Genomic DNA, 22,945 nt, shown 5'->3' on the forward strand with positions numbered 1-22,945 from the left:
GCTTGGCCCCCAGGCCAGGAGCTGTCTGGTCAGGGGAGGGCATGCCAATGAGCCAGGGGTGTCCCAGTGAGGACTGGCCCGGCCTGTCTGGCAGTAGCCTCCAGAACCTCCCATCCCCACCCGCCTTCCTGACGTGTGGACTATGGATGGGCATAAATAAGAACTGGAACATTTTCCAGAAAAGAGTATGGGGGCAGGAGTAAGGTGGGGAAGAGGTAGGGCTCAAAGACCAAGCTTTCTCAGGTGCTTCCAGACCAGAGAAACTATGTGTTATGTGGTGTCTACACCTCTGCTTCTACAGCTTGCCTACTTCTCTCAGTCTCTTTTCTAGAAAAGGGGGTTGTCGAGTCAGGAGGAGAGGGGGTTCCTTCCCCAGGAGGAAGCCCAAACCACTGTCCCAGCCCTCAGGGAAGGCGGGCTGGGGCAAGAGGGCAACTGAGGGCACAGAAATTTGGGTCCTGCTCAGCTTGTGACCAGAGAGAAATGGCAAACCCAGAGCTCAGACACCATGGAAATCTTGTGGTTCCCTCAACAGCTGCCTACACTCTCAGGCTCAACCAGGTGAGCTGGAAAGGAACTAAGTTCTGGAAAAGGGGCCTCCATACAAAGACTAAAAGCCATGGGAGCCAATGAGGGGAACAACAGCAAGAGAAATGTAACATGAATTAGATCTGTCTCTCAGCCCACTGGTAGACACCTGAAACACGCAGAGCGTGACCTTGCTCAGGGAACTCATGGCTGCCTTACTGCCTTACTGCCTTAATGTTTTGGTTTTATTAAAGACTAAAAGTAACCTTATCTTAGCAGTAGCTAGCCCCTCAAGGTCCTGAAAGCCTTACTTTCAAATTCTTTAGAGACTTACGCGACCCCTAACCCTCACTAACTTAGAAGTATATAATCAGTCACTCCTCACAACCCCCATGCAGCTTTTTCTGCCCAAAGGTCCTGTCTCCATGCTTCAATAAAATCACCTTTTTGCACCAAAGATGTCTCCAGAATTTTCTTAGCCTCTTGCTCAAGAACCCCATTGAGAGCCACACTCTCAGTTCGAGAACAGCAACAGGGTATCGTGAAAAGTGCTCAGATGCGGAAGGGGTTAAGGCAGAGCTGGTTAAGGTAGTTGCCGATGCTTCCTTCCATTTGTTTCTAGGCTCAGTGATTTAGTGTCTCTTTATTCTTTCAGCCCAGATAATATCCTGTTTCGACTTTCTTGTGTTTTCTTATGTGAAGAAATTTGGACCAAGACGGGTATAGATGCTCTCATCTTCCCTTCCCTCATGGCCAAGCAAATGTGGTGGAGGGAGCCAGGGATGCTTCTCTTGGCTGTTCCACCTCTGCTTCTTCACATGCAGGGATGGGGGAGGGGACATGTGCCCCCCAGGCTGAAGTCTGTGTGAGGGGCCCTGCTACTGTGGCTTACCTGCTAACTGGTGAGTGTGTGATGGGGCTCCCCACTGGGGTCAGAGGGGACAATTGGAGCCACTGCAAAAGAGTGTGTGCACAGGGAACTCTCAGGAAAAGCCTCGAGGCAGCCCCATTGCATAGCCCTACTGGGAACACACCCTACCAGCCACAAGAAAATAAAACAACCAGACACTGAGGAATGTAGCCCAGAGAGATCTAAAGGGCGAGAGTAGCAAAGGTATAGGAGGAACCCAGTGAGGGGGAGAGAACTTTGGGAATGTGGGCCCTCTGGTGACCCTCGGGCCTACAGACCCCACTAAAAGGACCTCGACCACTGTCACACACACAAATACACATTATCCATGTGAGCTGACCTCTTAGTGGCACCTGCTTCATGTCCCCACTCCAACACTTGGCCTGTGGCCAATGGCTGGCCATGTGTGCTCCACTCAGGCTCTGCGGGTGGGTATCTGCAGGTTCAGTAGAATTCTTCCTCCCCACATCTAAATCTGTTATGAGGCTTATATTCTAGACACCTGTCCTTGGCATGTTTCTCATACTCTGCAACCTTATGTCTGTGGGCCAGAATATGATGGGGAAACTCCCCCTTTCTTAAGGACCCTCAAGGAAAGTGATATCTCAGTCTTTCCTGCTTCTCCCATTGAAATGAAGCCAGTATGGTGGAGACTACCACGGGTGAGCTTATTTCCATCTGTTGCCTCATAACAACCTTGAGAAGCAGATATTATTATTCCCATTTTACAGATGAGAAAACTAATATTCAAAGAGATTAGGTAACTTGCCCCCAAGTCATCTGGCTAGTAAGCTGTGGGGCTGGGATTGAACCCAGGTCTTCATGGAATTATACCTGGCTGTTTTCTCCTGCATCGCTGCTCTTCACTGGCAGGCAGGTGATGCTTGAGAATCATTGTTGAATTTGGCACCTGATGCATGGTAAATGACCCTCTAAGAGCAAGATCAACACTCAATGGACCAGAGCAGAAATATGCACAGTTGCCTTAAAAAGCAAAGTTTCTTGACCTTAACTGTGTATTAAATCATTGGCGGAACTTGTAAAACTCCACATACCCAGGCTGTACCTCAAACCAATAAAATCAGAATTTCTGAGAATGAGGCTCAGCTATTAGCAGCTTTTAAATCCCCCCTGGTGATTCTAACATATATCCAAAGTTGAGAAAACCCTGAGACAGTAGTTCAGTTCCAAGTCTGCCAGAGGAGCCTTGATATATAAAAATACAGAAAGAATGTATCTAAGATATATAAATAATGTGTTCGTTGGAAGGCACAGAAGGCACAGAGTCTGTCCTGGCAGGACAATCCAACCATGTCTAGAACAGAGGACCCAGCCCAAGGCCAGTCCAACCCTGGAGGCACAGTAGCCACTTGGATGGAGGCACAAGTCCCTGCAAACCCATCTCATGACCAACTGCTGATTCTGATTCACAGCTCCTCGGGCTAGCTTCCCACCACACCTTGGTCATGGGAAGAATACAGGCAAGTCAATTATACCTCTTGTGTAAATGAACTAATTGGTATTCTGATAAAAATTGCTTTTGCCTTGACAGTTACTATAAATGAAGATTAGCCTGTAGGTGTTACTTTCGTAAAGTTAGATCTTCCCGGAAAGATGAACCGCACCCCTCTTGGTGATCTGGTGAATCCGGTTTCTGATTTAGTTTCCTCCCTTGAATTGTGGTGAATTCACCAAAGAACCAGGGTGTCCTGGAGACATCAGCCAGACTCTCTCAATACAACCCACCCAGCCTTGCCTGGACTTCACTTCTAACTTCCAGAGCAGAAATTCACTGTAAGCAAATCCCCACCTTCCTCCCCTTCTCCTCCTATAGTTTTCCTTCTGCCAACTGATGCTTATAAATCTTTGGAGCTCCTCACTCTCTGCCAGGTATATCGGTTTCAGCACCTCTTGCCATCATGGTGTCCTGCACTCCAGATGGCCCAACTGTGTGTGCTTCCCCACTCCATTCCCATCCATTCACACCTCTGCCCATGCACTCCCTCCTGCCTTCCTCTGGTTCCTCCCTCTTCTGCCTTCCTCCCTTCTTCCTCTGGTGATGCTTATTCATCCTCTAAAACCCAACTCAAATACCACCCCCTGAGCAAACCTAGTTGGTTTGTTGTCCCTGGTGTCTCAGTACGTTGGACAGAACCCTATAGAAGAGGTTCATGCACTGGATTCTAGTTCATTATCTACACATATCTTCCCTTCACTCCCCATCCAAGAGACTGAGCTCTCTGGGGCAAGAACCATGTCTTGTTGGCCCCGTTGGCCTGGTGCTCAGCATGGTGTCATGACCATTATTGGTGCTTAAATACATCTTTGTTGCAATCTGAGCAAACAATAACTGTTGGTATATTCAAGTAATTCTTGGTCTTGTAAAAAGCCATTTCGTATCCAATTTTTCCTTTGACTAACTCAGAAAGAAAGGTCTAAGGAAGCCCAAAGATTCTGAGTCTTTGGAGAAAATCACCCTGGCTGTACAGGTTAAGCCAGGACATGGGTCCAAAGGGCGATACTGACATGCTGAACCTGAGCATTCCCTCTCCAGATGAGACCTCCACCACAGGAATCAACAACCTAACAAAGGTCGCAGGAACAGAGGAGATGGGACAGAAGGGTTTCTGCGTAGGTGTACATTGGCAGGTCTGGAAATCAATTCCCCATCCTGGGATTTCCCTGAAACACACAGGAGAGGCTCAGAGCCTGGAATAGACCCAAAGGAGCATGGGGTGAGAGGGTTAGAGGCAGACACTGAGCATTGGACCCCAAAATGCCATAGAATTTGGCATGCATGTGGGGAAGGGTGTTTCTGAGGCAGCAACTCCATGAGTTCATGTTTTCCTCATTCTGCAACACGGTATAATGGTTTTATAGGGGGCTTCTGGTGCCAGATTGCTGGGGTTTAGATCTGGTAATTTTTACACCTTGGGCAACTTATTTGACATCTCTGTACCTCACTTTCCTCACCTGTAAGATGGGGACAGTAATAAAATCTACCTCAGAATTCTTATGAGGAGTAAATGAATTAATCCATGTAATTTTCCAAAACTAGTTCTTGACGTATAGTAAATGCTCAATGAATACTAGCTAGTATTTAATAGTTTATTAACGAGCACCTGCTGGGTGTTTCTGTTACTGCATAACAAACCACCCTGAAACTTAATGGCTTAAAACAACAAACCATTTTATTTGTTCAGTTTTCCATAGGTCAGCCATCAGGGCTGGGCTCATTTGGGAAGTTCTTTTGCTGGAGTCACCAGGGATCACTCACAAGGCTGCAGATATCCAGCAGATGGACTGGTGCCAGATGGTCTAAGACGGCCTCACTCACATGTCTGATGGCTGGGGCTGGCTTTCAGGTCACTCACAGCAATGAGTCTCCACAGACCAGCCTTGACTTCTCCCCTCTGCGGTCCAGGGTTCCCACTGCAACCCAAAAAGGACAAATCCTAGTGAACGAATACTTTTCAAGCCTCTGCTTGCATTACATTTGCTAAGGTCCCATTGGCCAAGGCACAAGATCAAGCTCAGATTCAAAGGTTGGAGATAAAAAGTTCACATCTTGATAGGAAGAGAGGCAAAGTCACAACACAAAAAGGCATATGTCAATGATGGGAAAACCCATCACAGCCACCTACACAGGCTACCATACTGATATCAGATCTACAAGTAGAGCTCAGTTCTGAAGGCTGGAAGAGATGTTTTCTTGGTCCTCAGGGCTCAAGATAGCAGGAAAAATGTTGAGACGTATGCGAAACAACGGTAATGCAAGGTTTGAACAAGATTAGTGCCCCAAGATAGAACAGTAAAGTGCTAAGGGAGTTCAGTCAGTGTGATCCTTTGTATCTGAGGAAGGGTGCACATCAGTGGGTTGAGAAGGCTTTATTAGCTTGGCCTTGAACATGGTTAGAATCTGGACACCTGGAGATGGGGAAAATTGTACTCCAGGCAGAGGGAAGTGCAAATTTAGGAAACCCAAGGTTCCTCTGGGGAATCCAAACCATTTGATATATAACTGGAACAAGGGATCCATGAAGGAGAGATTGGAGATATAAGGCTAGAAAGATAACCTGGTCTGATTGTGAGTCAGCTTGAATTTGAACTTCACTCTGGAGGCAATGGGGAGCCACTGGAGATTTTTCAGGTGACAGGTGAGAAGAATTGTGTTGTAAGAAGGCTCTTTTACCAGTAGTGTATCAGATGGCTTGGGCTGGGAGTGGGAAAGGGAGTAGGAGATCATTAGGTAAGGGAGGGGCTAACAGGTCTAGGCAGGGAGATTGACAAGGAGCAGCAAGAGTGGAAAATATATGGTCAGAACCCGATGAGGCAGCCTCAAGGATGACCCAAAGGTCGCCAGGCTCAGTGCCTGGAGGATGGCAGGAGAAGAGGAGGTACACAAGCAAAGCAAGAAAGTCTGGAGGAGGAACAGGTCTGGAAGGAACCCGTGGATTTGGGGAATGTATGGGACATCCAGGTGGTGTCCAAGAAGGGCCCAACATCATGCTATGGCAGGAGGAAGAGGAGAAAGGAAAGAAGAGCTTGCTGGAGTCGCACTGAACACAGAGCGGGTGAATGTTTCAAGGTGGCCGTCAGAAGTGTCAGTGAGACGGTCATGGTGACTTCCCAGTAGAGCAGAGGAGACTGACATTGCACGGGGTTGAGGAGTGAGCAACAGGCTTCCTGCTCTCCGGAATTCAAGGTTGGAGAGATCCCCTGGACTTACGTGACCCCAGTGCCACCCTCCTTCAAACCTTCTAAAGTGAAGGAAATCTTTAAAATCCTAAAAATAAAACAAACACTGTCTTTCCCTTTCATCCTAGAGGAGGGAGGCACGCAAGAGTCTCCCTGCCTTTCTCCCTGTCTCCTGCCTGCTGGCCAGAGATCGGGTGCTGTCAGGACTCGTGTCCAAGGAGACAGGCGTTGGCGGGACAGACGGCTGTTTATTTCCTAGCAGAGCCCTGCTGTGTTTTCATAGCTCAGAATAGTTCCTTGTCCCTCTCCAGGCCTGGGGGGCGGGGAAACCTCACTGTTTGTTTTCAGGACAATTCTGGGCCTCACCTCTTCCTCTTTCTCTGCACTGTGGTCCTCATTTGGGAATTCTCAGAGGGGGGTAAGGTGTGGGTTAAGAAGGTCCAAGACTACTGATTTCCTAATTATCTCCCCCCGGCTAGGCTCCGGAAGAGGGAAGGCCTAATAACTGACTTACAACATGGTGTTTTTGTTGGGATAAAAATTCTGCAGCCATTAAGAAAGAGTTGATTAGAGGACTACCGGGTGGAGCTGGGGGAGAAAAAGAAGGGGGGGGGAGGGAACAGGGGGAGGGGATGGCCCCCTCCTCCAACCTACATCTGGGCTGGATGCCAGCATCCGTGCAGGGAGCTTGCTGCCACTGGAGATCCCCTGGGGTTTCTCAGTGCTCATCAGGTCTCGGCTGGGCTCAGGCAGCCCTGGTGTCTGGAAGGTGCCCAGAGGTGGGTGTAAGAACTGCCTTCACTGAATACTCCTTTGAACTCTGAAATTCTAAAAACTATGTGACTACATTACTTTTTTTTTTTTTTAAGTCATCTCTACACCCAGTGTGGGACTTGAACTCACTACCCTGAGATCAAGAGTCACACGCTCCACCGACCAAGCGTGCCAGGCGCCCCGTGACTACATTACTTTTGAAAATATTTTAATTAAAAAGATATGAATACATTTATCTTTTCCTTCTGGCAGTAATGAATCATTTACTTCTGTTAGATTATTAAAAGTCAGGCACTGCCTCACTGGAGTCACTTTCAAAGGAGCACCTAAGACTCAGAATGTTAACGCTGAGTGTTATTACTTAATTGTTGACAAAAGTAAAACCCAGACAACTCTAGCGACTCAGTCAAGGTCACACAGCTCTTTAATCTTCCTTTGTAATCTTTTCTTTTCCTTTTAAATCTCAGTGGTAGCGGGGGGGGGGGGGGGGGGGGGGCAGTCTCCTGGGCTGCCTCTGCTGGAGGCCTGAGGGTGTTTCTGAAAATCTTCTAAGGAAAACCAAGACCCTCCTTCTGCCCCGCACCCCCTCACCTCACTCCACTTCCCACCAGGCTGAGCCCTGGCTACGACCTGACTTGGTTTCCCTCCCCTCCTTCTTTCCTTGGTCCCCTGGATTCTTTTAAAGAATCCAGTGAGTGGAAGCAAGGAGGGACAGCTGTTTGAGGCTGGATTCTCAGCTTGAGTCACATTTCCCGTCTCTCCTCAGACAGCCCCTCTTTGCTTCTGAGCTACGGACCAGAACAAAGGGGAAGATGAGCTTTTTGCAAAAAGTTCTGACCAGTGTTTTGGAGGCTTACTTCCCTTGCCTCTGGTGTGCACCATCAAAAAAGTTTAACCCCTGGTGGGGGAGGATTGCATTTGACAGCAGGAACTGTCCTGAACGTTCATGTGATCTGGCAGGGCCAAAGGGTTGAAGAAGAGTGAGAGAAATGTCTACCACCCGGCGGTGAGGGGGCTGGTTGACCATTTGTGGAAACAGGATATTCTCTGGAAGAAGCAACAGCTCCTTTGGGGAGGACGGTTAAGCAAGATGGGGGCAGGCAAAAGATAGGAATCTGTGATTCCTGCAAAAGTTCTGATGATTCATCATATGTTAGTAGAAGACAGACCTTGGGGTGGCAGGAGAAAGGTAGTGAGAGGGGAGTTCTTAACTGTTTACAAAGAAGCAAATGCCCTCCAGTGTTTTTCTGTGGACAAAATGTCCAGCCCATCCTGAGACATGAACCATGCTCCCCCAGCCTGGTCAATCAATGCACAGTTCAAGGTCCTGAAGCTGAACTTTCTCACCAAGCCAGAGATAAGTCAGCCATTTTCACTGGTTGACAATGATTAATCCATATCTCCCTTTACCTGTTTTTCCCAACATGTTTTTGTAAAAAATGAACTGGGTCACTCGCTTAAAAGGTGACAGCAGTCAATCCAGCCAGTGTCTACTGTCTACCCATAAACACCTACCCCCAGTGATCACTTGGTGGGGGGGGGGGGGGGAACCCACCCAAAAAACAAATAAAGAAATTAGAAAAAAATAATAAAGCTCTATCTTGTACAGTTTGGCCCATTACCCTTCAGAGAAGTCTACCCCGCTCAAAGCTGCAGATCAAAGCTGGGTTTTGCATCCCTGCTACAGTGTGTAGACAAGACCCTCGCTAGTGATACAAGGTAAAGGCATCTCCTTCCTCAACAGAGCCCGGAGCCCCGACCAGAATACAGGACTTGGCTGGAAGTGAAGTCAGAATTTCTTTTTGGTAAGAGATGCAGTTTTTGGATGAGGTGTGTGGTGAATTCTGGCTCCTTTTCCTCTTTACTTTCCTGTCGGCTAATAAACTTGTTTGAGTGAATGAGTCAACCTTGTTCTTGGAGAAGAAGGTGCCAGGACACTGGAAGCAGCTGTGCTTTTTTAGTAGCAAACCAGACTGTACTTTCTGGCCCCTTTCCTTCATGTTCTTCCCAAACCAAGATCTCCAAGCCTCTGAGTTTCTGTTTGTGGAGAAAGTGCCTGAGGAGTGCCCGGCTAGTATACCTGTCAAAAAAGGGCCTCTATAATTTTCCATTTTCATTGCTTCCCAGACTCAGCTGGTCATTTCCCCAGAAGGCTTAGTAAGTCTTGAGTCATCTCCACTGAAGACAAAATAATAAGGACTCTGAATCCACTGAGGACTCAGCTTTGGTTTAAGGATCCCCCAACTGACATAGCTGTTGAATACCTGACCTCTCTGCCCCACTACATTGTCAAGGTCCCCCGAGAACACAGGGGATTTGACTCTGGATCCTCAGAGAGCCAGGCAAGGTGCTTTACTCAGGAAATGTTTGTTTAGTTAAACTGGGAAGCTTCTTGAAGAAGCTGACAGGAGGTAGGGGAAATGATGGAACCCTGCCTCTGGGAGACAGGTCTGCAAATGAGTGGATCCTCACCCAAATCTCTAGCAACTCAAATGCTTTCTCCACAATATTCACCTCAAATATCCACAAGTCCTTTGAGGATCTGAGAACTCTACAATGTCTCTCTTCAGTCAGCTTTCTAGCTGACAGATTTCTAGCTCAGGTCTTTTGGGGCCTCATTTTTTCCTGCACATGATACAAATTTGCCAGAGGCAGCAGGAAGGAGCTGGAGGGTGGAAAGATAAACACTAGCAAATGGTCTTATGATGTACACAATTGCTCTGACCAAGAGGGTCCCCCTCCCTGGCAGGCAGCCTGCCAGAAGGCTGCCCCGTGTGCCCAGAAGGGGGTACCAGCTCCATCTTGACTCTTTATCAGCACGAACATTCTCTCTGTGGTTCCTCCAGAAGGTAAGGCTGTCCACTGGCTCCCCATCTGCTGAACACATGATGGAACTCCACTCGACTCAGAGTCTCTGGCTCTTAGCAACCCTGTGTAGACCCAGACAGTGGCCTTTGAGTGTTTGGTCAGAGGAGCTGCCCTATTCACCCTCGAATCACCTCAGGGTGATTCGAATCATAAAAACTCCAGGGATCATCACAATAGTTACTCAATACTTTTGAGGAAAGCTTATCTGAGTAGAAGGAAGGGGCCATCTCTTCTGATGGGGCCTACTGTCTGTGGCCTCACAGTCCTGACAATGCATAATGCTCTCCTCCACAATACTTCCAAGTACATGCCCAACTGCATTGCCCCCACAGTCACCACGACCACCATCACCAGCTCTCTAGGCTGGAGGTGGCAGGGTAGGGTTGCTTGGACCAGCAAATACAATGTGGTCAAGGGCAGTTGGAGTTGGCTTGAGCTGGGTGGGAGACCAGGGGAGGTGGGGATGAAACTCCAGATCATACCTCCTGGATGATGTTTTAATCATTTCCAGTATGGAATGTTGTCAACCTTTGCTACAGACTCATTGGCTCTGAGTTTCTTTTCCTTGTCCCCGACCCACCCCTTACAAGGCTTGTACTTGCTGAAGGGAAATCCAAGCAAGTTTTGAAAAGCTTTATTCCCAGTAGCTCTAATCCTTGAAAATGTCAGTCTGTCACCTGATTCAGCCCCTGCTCCATTCAGAGTTTTAGGTGACCCAAGTGTGTGAGGTTTTGATCTGTGCATTGCTACACAATGATTTCTGCTCATGCAGGTGAGCAGGTAGCATTGTTTCTCATAACTTGGTATTTGTTACTTTTATTTATTCTTTGTCTATATCCAGGACTATAACAAAATTGTATTGACTTCCTGGTGACTATTTTATGCATATATAATATAAATAAAATAAATATATAATATATATAATGTATAGATATTTATAATCTCCAACTACAAATGAAAGAAAGCTCAAAATACAGAATCCCCTAAGGAAGATGCAGATTAAAACCATAATAAAATGTCACTTTACAGGGGGGCCTGGCTGGCTCAGTCAGAGGAGCATCTGACTCTTGATATTGGGGTTGTGAGTTCAAGCCCCACACTGGGTGTAGAGATTACTTAATAAGTAAATACTTTAAAAAAGATATCAGTGTGGCCAACTAATCTTTGACAAAGCAGGAAAGAAGATCCAATGGATTAAAGACAGTCTCTTCAGCAAATGGCGTTGGGAAAACTGGACAGCAACAGGCAGAAGAATGAACCTGGACCACTTTCTTATAGGATACATAAAAATAAACTCAAAATGGATAAGATCTAAATGTAAGCCATCAAAATCCTAGAGGGGAAAGCAGACAAAAACCTCTTTGACCTTGCCCGCAGCAACTTACTACTAAACTTGTCTCCAGAGGCAAGGGAAACAAAAGCAAAAATGAACTCGTCAAGATAAAAACTTCTGCACAGTGAAGGAAACAATCAGCAAAACTAAAAGGCAACCGACAGGATGGGAGAAGATATTTGCAAACGACATATCAGATAAAGGGCTAGTATCCAAAATCTATAAAGAACTTATCAAACTCAACACCCAAAAAACAAATAATCTGGTGAAGAGATGGGCAAAAGACATGAATAGACACTTTCCCAAAGAAGACATCCAGATGGCCAACTGACACATGAGAAAATGCTCAACATCACTCATCATCAGAGAAATACAAATCAAAACCACAATGAGATACCACTTCACATCAGTCAGAATGGCTGAAATTTACAATTCAGGCAATGACAGATGCTGGTGAGGATGTGGAAAAAAAGGAACCCTTTTGCACTGCTGGTGGGAATGCAAACTGGTGCAGCCACTCTGAAAAACAGGATGGAGGTTCCTCAAAAAAATTAAAAGTAGAACTACCCTACAATCCAGCAATTGTACTACTAGATATTTATCCAAAGGATACACATGTGCTGTTTCAAAGGGGCAAATATCATGACTTCACTCATATGTGGAATTTAAGATACAAAACAAATGAACAGAAGGGAAAGGAAGCAAAAATAATATAAAAACAGGGAGGGGTACAAAACGTAAGAGACTCTTAAATATAGAGAAAAAACTGAGGGTTGCTGGAGGGGTTGTGGCTGGGGGATGGGCTAAATGGGCAAGGGGTATTAAGGAGGCTACTTGTTTTGATGAGCACTGGGTGTTATATGTAGGGGATAAATCACTGGATTCTACTCCTGAAACCATTATTGCACTATATGCTAATTTGGGCGTAAATTTAAAAATATAGTAATTAATTAATTAATTAAAAAAATCACCTTGCACCTGTCAGAATGGCTAAAACAACAACAACAACAACAACATCATCAACAAGAAATAACAAGTTTTGGCAAGGATGTGATGAAGAAGGAATTCTCATGCACTGTAGATGAGACTAAATGCAGCCACTGTGGAAAACAGTATGGAGGTTCCTCAAAAAATTAAAAATAGAAATACCATATGACCCAATAATTCCACTACTGAGCATTTACCCAAAGAAAGCAAAAACACTGGTTCAAAAAAGACATACACATCCCTATGCTTATTGCAGCATTATTTACAATAGCCAAGATATGGAAGCAAACCAACTATCTATCAATAGATAAATGGATAAAGAAGACACACATGCACACATACACACTCACACACACACACACACACACACACACACACACAGAAATATTACTCAGCCATAAAAAAGGATGAGATCTTGTCATTGATGACAATGCAGATGGACCTAGAGGGTGTTAGGCTAAGTGAAACAAGTCAGACTGTGAAAGACAAATCTCATATATTTCACTCATACATGGTGGAATCTAAAACACAAAACAAATGAATAAACGGACACAAAAAGCAGAATCAGGCAGAAAAATACAGACAACAAATTGATGGTTGCCAGAGGGGACGGTAGGGAGGGACATGGGTAAACTGATTGAAGAGGAATAGAAGATACAGACTTCCAGTTATGGAATGAATAAGCTACAGGGATGAAAGGTACAACATAAGGAATATAGTCATTGACATTGTAATAGCATTGCGTGGAGACAGATAACAGCCACACTTGTGAGCACAGTGTAACGTCTAGAGATGTTGAATCACCACATCGTACACCTGAAACTAATGTAACATTGCATGTCAACTATATCCAAATACATTTTTTCAAAAAATAAGCCCTTTCCCTAGTCCCCATTGACCAATTTGCTGGTGGTTTTATTTAGAACCATATATTCATCACATTGTTTTTGCAGGAGCACACATTCATTCTACTGTTTAAATTTATGTGTTAAAACCCCAAAGGTCCTAACTTGAAGGACATTAAATGAATTAATCAGTGCAGTCGAAGATGATTCTTTTCCTGCCCTAAGAGATACAGAGCCAATACTGGGAAGAGGGTTTGATCTCCCAAATCAGAGGCACTTCATAGACTCTATGCCATTAAGAAAGGCCCAGCAAGGTGAGGGCTCCCAGTACAATAGAATTTACTGTATTTTAAAAGTGATACTCTTAAAATATGATAGCTAGAGTACCAAGACTTTTCTTTGTCCTCAGATAAGTGCACTTGCAGACAGGGAATCAGGATCTTTGCAAGAACCATGGCAGATTTAGACTCTGTCCTGTGTCTCTGGCTGGGTTTCGGAGCCAGGAAGGCAGCCCCTGAACTATCAAGCAGCATGCCAAAGTTAATCATTGGCCCTGCCGAGTACATGGCAAATCAGGCTGTTTTTGTGTGCCCGTTTTTCTATTTTACGTAAATCACCCCGAACATGTTTGCATCAACCTACTGGTGATGCACCTTTGATCAATAGATTTTAGACAAAAGTGGTTTTTGAGTCCAAAGAGCAGGGCTGGGTTGACCTGCAGACTGGATACAGGGTGTATAAAAACAGGGGCAAGGCACAGGCTGATAGCAGAGCAATCACCACCAAGACTGTAATAACTGCAAAGGCTCAGCTGAAGGGTGCCCGAGGGGCCACGGAGTAAGGATGGAGAAAGGAATGAATGTTCTTCATGACTTAGGGATACAGTCAACGCACTACCTCCAGGTGAATTACCAGGACTCCCAGGATTGGTTCATCTTGGTGTCCGTGATTGCAGACCTCAGGAATGCCTTCTATGTCCTCTTCCCCATCTGGTTCCATCTTCGCGAAGCTGTGGGCATTAAACTCCTCTGGGTAGCTGTGATTGGAGACTGGCTCAACCTCGTCTTTAAGTGGTGAGTAAGAGCCAGAGAGAGGAGATCGGCAAGGGAAGAGGCTGGCATTCTCTCTGGAAATGTCTGTCCATTGGAAGTTGCCTTCTCCATGCTATTCGGGGAGCTACAGGTTACTCCCCTCCTGACTTTGGATCATCTGCATAAAGAGGGAAGACAGAGAAAACCCTGTCAATGAGTTGAAGATACAGGCAAGGCTATTTCGTATGGATGGAAGGCCAGCTGGACTTAGTGAAAAGTCTGAAATTCTAGCTTATAAGCAAAGAAGTACAGTTTTATTACTTTGAAGCAGAATAGGCAATGTAAAGATAGATGCAGGAAAGAAGAAAGATGATGTATGAAATCAGGAAGCATGTAGATAATTTAAAAACCTATTGCATGGACAAATGAGAAGTAACCCAGAGAACTGGGCTCCAACCCTTGTTCAGCCACCTACCAACTCTATGTCCTGGGCAAGTCAAAGCAACTCTCTGAGTTTCTGTTTTATAATCTGTAAACTTAGGTTATCTCTGGGACCTTAATAATAATTCTAGTTAACATTTATTGAACATTTAGTAGGTACTAGGTCATGTGCCAAGTGCTTTTCTATGGGATGGTTACTACTATATTACAGATGAAGAGACAGAGGCACTGAGTTAAGTGACCACAACTAGATCAACATAGACAGTCAATGTCAGAGGCAGCATTTAAGCCCAGACAAGCTGGTTTCAGAGGTCAGGCTCTTAAGAACTACGTTATGTTCAGTGCTGATGAATTGACTCTCTCGGGGAGCAGGAGGAAGCCCTAATTTTAGCGTTTGTCAATTTCTGCTGTATATATATGTGTGTGCGTGTGTGTGTGTGTATACACACACACAATACACACACACACACACACACACACACACACACACACACACACATATATATATATTCCCATTGGGGCCACTTTCAATCTACTCATCAGTCAAGCTTGCAAAAATCCTAAATATTTCTCAATTGTTAGCCAGTACCATCGGACTCTAGAACATCACTGGTTTGGCTTCTATTTCCTCATCTAGACAATAAAGAGATTGGGCCATCTAAGACCTTTAACATCCTTAAAACTGTCTATGTCTACTGTCAGGTAATTCTGAGACCTTTTTAGCTCTAATATTCTTTAGTCATAAACAATAAAAGTCCTTTAAAAGTAGGGTAAAAAGTTGTCATGGGGCTCAGAGACCCAAGGCATATTGATGTGGTTCTGAAACTTCTGTTGAAAAATCGACTAAGTTTTGTCTGTAATGTCCCCTTATTTAATAGCATGATCCTAAAAAGTAAACAGCTAAAGAGTTACTTCAAATATCTGATGTCGGTTGAAGAACCATAGATTTTCTCTGAGGTCAGAGTTAGTGACTGTCTTTGATTTTGGTGAAAAATCACTATTCCACCTCTGGAGTGGCTGACCTTTGACACCTGTTTCCACAAAGAAAAACGTGTCTAGTACTTTTAAAGGCAAAGTGGTTTGTGTGAGATGCCCTGTTCCAAAGCAGACAGGATACAAAGCAAGCACTTGAAGCTATATATGTCTTTACAGACAACAATTCTTATAACAAGGAGGCCAAGTCTCCTGAGGGTGCTTCTCCCTAGAATGCTAAGGCACATTCTCTGATGTCAGAGGAAACCCAAGACTCCCGGAGGCCTGACGAAAGAGAATAGGGACCTAGAAAGATATGCAAGTCCAAGCTGCAAACTGTAATGTATGCATCCTTCCAGACAGATTCTTGCTGGGGTTTTTAAAAAGTCGCATAGCTGGGGCACCTGGGTGGCTCAGTCGGTTGGGCGTCTGACTTTGGCTCAGGTCATGATCTCACAAGTCTGTGAGTTCGAGCCCCGCGTCGGGCTCTGTGCTGACAGCTCAGAGCCTGGAGCCTGCTTCGGATTCTGTGTCTCCCTCTCTCTCTGCTCCTCCCCTGCTCAGGCTCTGTCTCTCTGTCTCAAAAATAAATAAAAACATTAAAAAAAATTTTTTTTAAGTCACATAGCTTCCATTACTATGGATTTTTAGGATCTTGGGTTTATTTATTTCTGTTTGAATAAATAATACATTCAAATATTCAAAATTCAAAAGTTGTATAAAGAATGCACCAGAAAAAGTCTCCCTCCACTTCTGCTCTCCAGCCACTCGGTTCTCCTTCTTGGAGGCAACCAAAGCTAACAGGGTTTTGTTTAGGATCGCATGAATCTTCTCCCCAAGCTACTCTCTCTTCTCAAAGGTGTGGGCTTTGAGAAAAAAAAGGGTTCTTTCAGTCACTCCAGACCCCGGGTCTGCTTTTTTACAGGATTCTCTTTGGACAGCGTCCATACTGGTGGGTCATGGACACCGACTACTACGGCAACACCTCCGTGCCACTGATAAAGCAGTTCCCAGTCACCTGCGAGACTGGACCAGGTGAGAGTCCCAGCCCCTGTAGAGACAGAAGCTGGGTGCATCTTGCTCACTGTGGACACCTATCAGTATTCATTGTAGATGAAGCTGTCTTTGAGGGGACATGAGGAGAGCCACTCCTTCAAGCTTTTGTCATGGTCTTCAATTGGGTACAACTCCATTCTAATTCAATTCAAGAAGGCCTTCTGAATAACATATTGCTGCTACATTAGAAAACACCTCAAAGGGGCGCCTGGGTGGCTCAGTCAGTTAAGTGGCTGACTTTGGCTCCAGTCATGATCTCATGGTTCATGGGTTCAAGCCCTGTGTCGGGCTCTGTGCTGACAGCTCAGAGCCTGGAGCCTGCTACAGATTCTCTGTCTTTCTCTCTCTGCCCCTCCCCCGCTCGTGCTCTGTCTCTGTCTCCCAAAAATAAATAAACATTAAAAAAATTAAAAAAAAAAAAAAAGAAATCACCTAATATTTCCAGAACATAAATTGTTAGTCCGAAGAGGCAAGGGCACTCTCCAAGCACTCTCATGAGAGTAACTGCATTATGGTCCTTGGCCCAGGGAAGGGAAAGCAGTAGAAGCCTATGCCCCTGGCTATCCTTCCCCAAGGCCTGGTCAAGTAGATCTATCCTCCTGAGCTGACTGTACAACCCCCCACTGTGCTTGTACTTTACTAGTGACAACCAGACAGTTACTGTAAAATCGAATGATAGATTTCCTTTTTCAGTAGGTGGTGGAATATCCAACCCCTTTGCTCACCCTTAAGTCTTGGCTCTAGCCTCCCTTCCTCAGGGACCCTATCCCTGACTCCCAAACTAGAGCATGGACCTTAGTTATTTGTTCTCATAAGCCCTTTGTTCACTTCAGAGCATATTCATTCATTCAGATGTTATTCATTGAGCACCTCCTCTGTGCCAGACACTGTTCCAGAAAGTTGGAGTACCTCAGTGAATACAGCAGACAAAGATTCCGGCCCTGGTGTAACTAAAATTCGAGTGGTGTGCCATGGGTGTAGGCATGCAAGTACAATATACAAAATCATCATACATAAGTAAAATATATAGGATGTTAGAAGATGATAATGAAGAAGAAGGAGGAGAAGGAGGAGAAGGGTGGGTGGATAAGATAGACGACATCCCCTAGCAGTCTCCCAGATGGAGACTTTTCACCTTTAGTTCATCCATTCATCTCTTCCCTATCCTTTAGGAAGTCCCTCTGGTCATGCCATGGGTACAGCAGGTGTATACTATGTGATGGTCACATCCACCCTGTCTATGTTTCGGGGAAAGAAAAAGCCAACCTACAGATTTCGGTAAGAACCCCCAGCACTGGGGTGTGGGTGGTGGAGGGCAGGAGGTGACTCTGTAACTGACACACCCCTTGCTCTTCCTCACATTCCCCACCCCTAGCCCACCCTGTCTTGGGTTGGTCCTGAGCAGAGTTGTGGTCTTTCTGCGGAGAGAAAACATTAGAGTCACAGAATGTCAGGGTTGGAAGGGACCGATGAGAGCAACCCTGAATTTTACAGATAAGGAAACAAAGCCTAATATGGTAAAGGAGCTTCTCAGGGTCAGGTAGTGCAGTAGTGGCAGGTTTAAAACAAAAAACAAAAACAAAAACAAACAAAAAAACCATTTCTGTACCAACAAAAGAGTCACCTTGTTCAGGTTAAAATAGAAAGAGAAACATAAGACATTCCTGTTACAGGGAATTCCGAGAATACAGCCACTGTGCAAACGCTTAATTATCAAACATAAAATATTTAACATTCACACATGTAAGGGTTCACCACGTGACACCAGTATCTCTGAGCTTTTGAGTACGGGCTTCAATTTACAAAAATTCCACTGACTGTACCTAAGTCTGCCAAGCGTCAGCATTCCTGCCAGAGCTGTTCTTTTTGCTGAAGGATCTGTATCTGGGTTCTGTTATGACTGCCTCTTCCGTTGCAGGTGCTTGAACGTCATTTTGTGGTTGGGATTCTGGGCAGTGCAGCTGAACGTCTGTTTGTCCCGAATCTACCTTGCTGCTCATTTTCCCCATCAGGTTGTCGCTGGAGTCCTATCAGGTATCAGCTGCTCTGGCTGTCTCCCTTCCTCCCCTCCTGTACCATGTCTCCCAAACCAGGACAAAATCCCAGCATTCCAGCCATGTTCTGGGCATAACCAATGCTGTTAGCATTTCAGTGGGTTGAAAGTCAAGGGTGGGCAACTTGAAACTATTCATTTCTATAGGAGTGCCCAGATCTACATAATTAAATATGCTTCAGAAACGTTGCAATACATCAAGTTAACTTACCCACTTGAATTAACATGAAATTTTCTTACTTAAAAAAAAAAAAAAAAAAAAAAGGTTTTCATGTGTATTTATTCCTGAGAGAGAGGAACAGGGAGGGGCAGAGAGAGGGGGAGACACATAATCCGAAGCAGGCTCCAGGCTCTGAGCTGTCAGCACAGAGCCCCACATGGGGCTCGAACACACAAACCATGAGATCATGACTTGAGCTGAAGTCGGACGCTTAACCTACTGAGCCACCCAGGTGCCTCTAAATTTCCTTACTTTGTATATTCTTTATTTCTTACTGGTCTTTGAATGGAAATGGCCCCTAGTTTAGTTTTAAGGGAGTCTACCAAATTAGCAGTGCCCTAGAAAAGCTCTTTATTTGGGTAAATTAATTTTCAAACCCACTGTTGGTTTTTCTTATAAGGTTAGAGTTTTTAATACAGTTGATACTTGAATGATGCAGGCATTAGGGGCATTCACTCACACACACACAGACACACACACACACACACACACACACACACATACACACATCGAAAATCCATATATAACTTTGACTCCCCCAAATTTAACTACTAATAGCCTATTGTTGACTGAAAGCCCTACCGATAACATAAATGGTTGACTAACACATATTTTGTATGTTATATGTATTATATCCACATTCTTACAATAAAGTAAGCTAGAGAAAAGAAAATGTTACTAAGAAAATCAGCAGGAAAAGAAAATACATTTATATTACTATACTGTATTTATTTTTAAAAATCTGCATATGGGGGTGCCTGGGTGGCTCAGTCAGTTAAGCATCCGACTTAGCTCAAGTCATGATCTCATGGTTTGTGGGTTCGAGCCCTGTGTCAGGCTATGTGCTGACAGCTCAGAGCCTGCTTCAGATTCTGTGTCTCCCTCTCTCTCTCTTCTCCTCCGCTCATGCTCTGTCTCTCTCTCTCAAAAATAAATAAACATTTTTTTGAATCTGCATATAAGTGGACCCACCTAGATCAAACCCAAGGTCAACTATACTTCTGTTTTCTTAGATCCCATTAATAAGGGGCAGAAAAGACTTAGGTTAAGTGTAAGAAAGAATTTCTTTACTTTGTGGGAGGTACTGGAATATAAGACCTTAGGGAAATTGTAGAATCTCCCCCCTGGAGATGGGTAAGAGCAGAATACAGTAACATTACAAGAAGAGTGTTGAGTACAAGGGAGATAACAATTTCATGACAGCCATAACTGTAATGTAGTATTGAGCACTGGGTGCCATATTTGAGGAAGAGCCCAGAAGCCATGTTATATGAAAGACCTGAGAATGTTTAGGTTAGAGAGGAGAAGAACTGTCTTCACATGTGTTAACAAGGCTCTAGATTTACTTAACTCCTATGGAAAGAACTGAGATCAACAGATGGCATTAGAGGGGGCCACATTTCAGTTTAGCACAAGGAAGAACTTTTAAAATAATCAAATCCATTCAGGGTTACCTGGGTGGCTCAGTTGGTTGAGCTCTGGCTTTTGACTTCGGCTCAGGTCATGATCTCATGGTTCCTGGGATCGAGCCCCAAGTCAGGCTCTGCGTTGTTAGTGCAGAACCTGCTTTGGATTCTCTCCCTCCTCTCTCTCTGCTCCTCCTCCACTCATGCTGTCTCTCTCTCTCTCTCTCTCTCTCTCTCTCTTTCTCTCTCTGTCTCAAGATAAACATTTTTTAAAAATTGAATCCATTCAAAGATGAAATGGGCTGCCCAAATGGGAGTGAGCTCTCCATACCTGTGGACATTCAAGTAGAAATATGAGAACTCCCGACAGGAAAGATGCATGAAGTAGGAGAATGTATGTGACATGACTCTTCCATTTGAAAGAGTCTATGGCTGAGGACAGACTGGAGTTACATAAGGGAATAAACCAGGTGACCCTCTGTTCTAGCGTCTGTGATTTAATGCCACAATGGCAGGATGGATGATATGTCACCCATTGCTCCAAACCCACCCATAGCTGAAGGTTCAGAGTCTTCCCCAATTTTTCACTGTCATTCTTTCTTCCACTCAGGCATTGCTGTTGCTGAAACTTTCCGCCACATCCAGAGCATCTACAATGCCAGCCTCAAGAAATATTTTCTCATTACCTTCTTCCTGCTCAGCTTTGCCATTGGATTTTACCTGCTGCTAAAGGGGTTGGGTGTAGACCTCCTGTGGACACTAGAAAAAGCCAGGAGATGGTGTGAGCGGCCAGAATGGGTCCACATTGACACCACGCCCTTTGCCAGCCTCCTCAAGAATGTGGGCACCCTCTTCGGCTTGGGGCTGGCTCTCAACTCCAGCATGTATCGGGAGAGCTGCAAGGGCACACTTAGCAAGTGGTTCCCATTCCGCCTCAGCTGTATTGTGGTCTCTCTCATCCTCCTGCACCTCTTTGACTCTTTGAAACCCCCATCCCAAATTGAGCTGATCTTCTACATCCTGTCCTTCTGCAAGAGTGCAGCGGTGCCCCTGGCATCTGTCAGCCTCATACCCTACTGTCTTGCCCGGGTCCTGGGCCAGCCAGACAAGAAGTCTTTGTAAAGGATGTGGAGTCTTCAGTATTCAAAGTCAATGACTGTGCCAACGATTGAGGATGGCTAGGATCTTCTGCCAGCCTGTTTTGGGCCAGAGGTGCTAGAGTCAGCTGAGAAAGCCTTGTCTGTTAAAAGTTCGGTCATTCTGGATTTTTCCCTGAAGACTTGCTTGTTCTTTTAGACATACAAAAGCAAGACTTCCAGGAAGGGTCAGTTCATCATCCCAGGTGGGAGATCCCCACTGAAAATTTTCTACCTGTCCCCATCCTTACCCAGACAAGGGAAAGGAGCAGTGAATTTGATAGGGAAAGCAGGACCATTAAGGAAGACTTTTTAGGATCTTGTGTATCATGCAATTTATGTTAAACAATACCTAAATGGCTTTGTTCATATTTGAATCTTTAGGTAAGGGACTCTCAATAGTGGGGGACCAACTTAAAGTCTAATTATAAGTAGTTAGTGGGGTAATTCTGCTTCTTGTATTTTTCTATTATATATCTATGGTCATTGTATTTACGAGGCTTTCTGAATGGCCACAGAGACCTAGATTTGTACTAGGTCGGAGCATTCAGGTATAGTCAGCTTCTCTTCTATCACACTAGATCTTCCTCCTTGTTAGCTCAGCTCTGCTTTCCCTAGAATTTTCCACTAGCCCCACATCCTGTCGGATGCTCAGATGCCTAAAGGCAACTCTGGGTAGTGCTTTGTATGGTCTAGTTAAGTTCTGAAATCTTGGGCAAAAAGGCGAGGAGAGGGCAGGGAGAGACAAGGATTCCTCTCTCCAAAAGGTCACTCCAATGTTACTTTTGATTCCTAGACGGTAAATATGACTCCTTTCTCTATCCCAAGCCAACCAAGAGCACATTCTTGGAGGAAAAGTCAGCTCTTCCTTGTCTGTTCTTCAGTCTCAGTTGATTTGTAGAATATGCCTTAAAAAAATGTTAAAGTCTATTTATTTGAGAGTCCTTGTTTTTGCTACTAATTATACAGTTCGCCATATATTACCATTCACACCAATCATCCTGGTCATGACATCTTTGAAAAGAAAAATATATATGTGCAGTATTTTATTAAAACAACATTTTATTTAAGAATGAAGTCTTACTGATTACTATATTTTAGATGCCATGTGATCTGAAGGTTCTAATTCTGGCTCAGCTAAATTTCTAGCTCTTTCTCTATTTCCCTAAACAAATAATTTAGTTTCTGTGTACCTATGTTTTCCCTTTGGAGAAAGAAAATCTTGGGCTGGCCAGGAGTCCCAGTAGAGCTGGGGGACATACAAGGTGTCCACGGGGGCACAGATAGGGTTGAGTATATCAACATAGGCACAATATCATAGGCCAAGATTGAGCATTAGTTGCCAGACCACAGGTCAGCATGAGCTGCTCTAAGGGATCAAATTGCAACTTAAAGGCAAACAGACAGGATCATTACCAAGCGAAGCAATCAGGGAATGTAAGTCATAGCAACAGAAAAAGACTGGGTAGACTCTGGAATCCAGTAACCCAGCATCAGCAAGCAGCAAGGTTGGGGGTTATAGTTAAAGAAAGTCTAAACAGAGCAAGTCAAAGCAGCAGAGAATGCTCACGGGAGCTACTTCAGTTTCCCCTCCTATTCCCTACGATCCCCTATGATCAATTTCATCCTAGGTACAGGGTGCCTCTTCCAAAGGCCTGGACTCATCAGCATAACCCTGGATCTACTG

At 44.9% G+C, this 22,945-nt stretch overlaps 2 protein-coding genes across 2 annotated transcripts in view; one reads left to right on the forward strand and one right to left on the reverse strand.

The window, feature by feature from the left end:
* The window catches only part of PTGES3L (prostaglandin E synthase 3 like), a 98,971-nt gene that overhangs the window by 30,415 nt on the left and 45,611 nt on the right, over nucleotides 1–22,945 (reverse strand). The gene's annotated exons all lie outside the window — the stretch shown is intronic.
* On the forward strand, nucleotides 13,694–22,331 carry G6PC1 (glucose-6-phosphatase catalytic subunit 1). The gene is made up of 5 exons (XM_060646009.3): nucleotides 13,694–14,016; nucleotides 16,313–16,422; nucleotides 17,616–17,721; nucleotides 18,362–18,477; nucleotides 20,733–22,331. Exons 1-5 carry the CDS (start codon nucleotides 13,787–13,789, stop codon nucleotides 21,242–21,244), a joined length of 1,074 nt encoding a protein of 357 aa, XP_060501992.1. The 5' UTR covers nucleotides 13,694–13,786; the 3' UTR covers nucleotides 21,245–22,331.

This window comes from Panthera onca, chromosome E1, assembly GCF_046562875.1.
Source record: "Panthera onca isolate mPanOnc1 chromosome E1, mPanOnc1 haplotype 2, whole genome shotgun sequence".
NCBI lineage: Eukaryota > Metazoa > Chordata > Mammalia > Carnivora > Felidae > Panthera > Panthera onca.

Excerpts from the sequence above, each read along its gene's own strand:
- G6PC1 (XM_060646009.3), top strand. The coding sequence starts at position 13,787 with ATGGAGAAAGGAATGAATGTTCTTCATGACTTAGGGATACAGTCAACG. Across the intron at positions 14,017-16,312 it reads CTCAACCTCGTCTTTAAGTG|GATTCTCTTTGGACAGCGTC; the intron begins GTGAGTAAGAGC and ends GCTTTTTTACAG. Across the intron at positions 18,478-20,732 it reads TGTCGCTGGAGTCCTATCAG|GCATTGCTGTTGCTGAAACT; the intron begins GTATCAGCTGCT and ends TCTTCCACTCAG.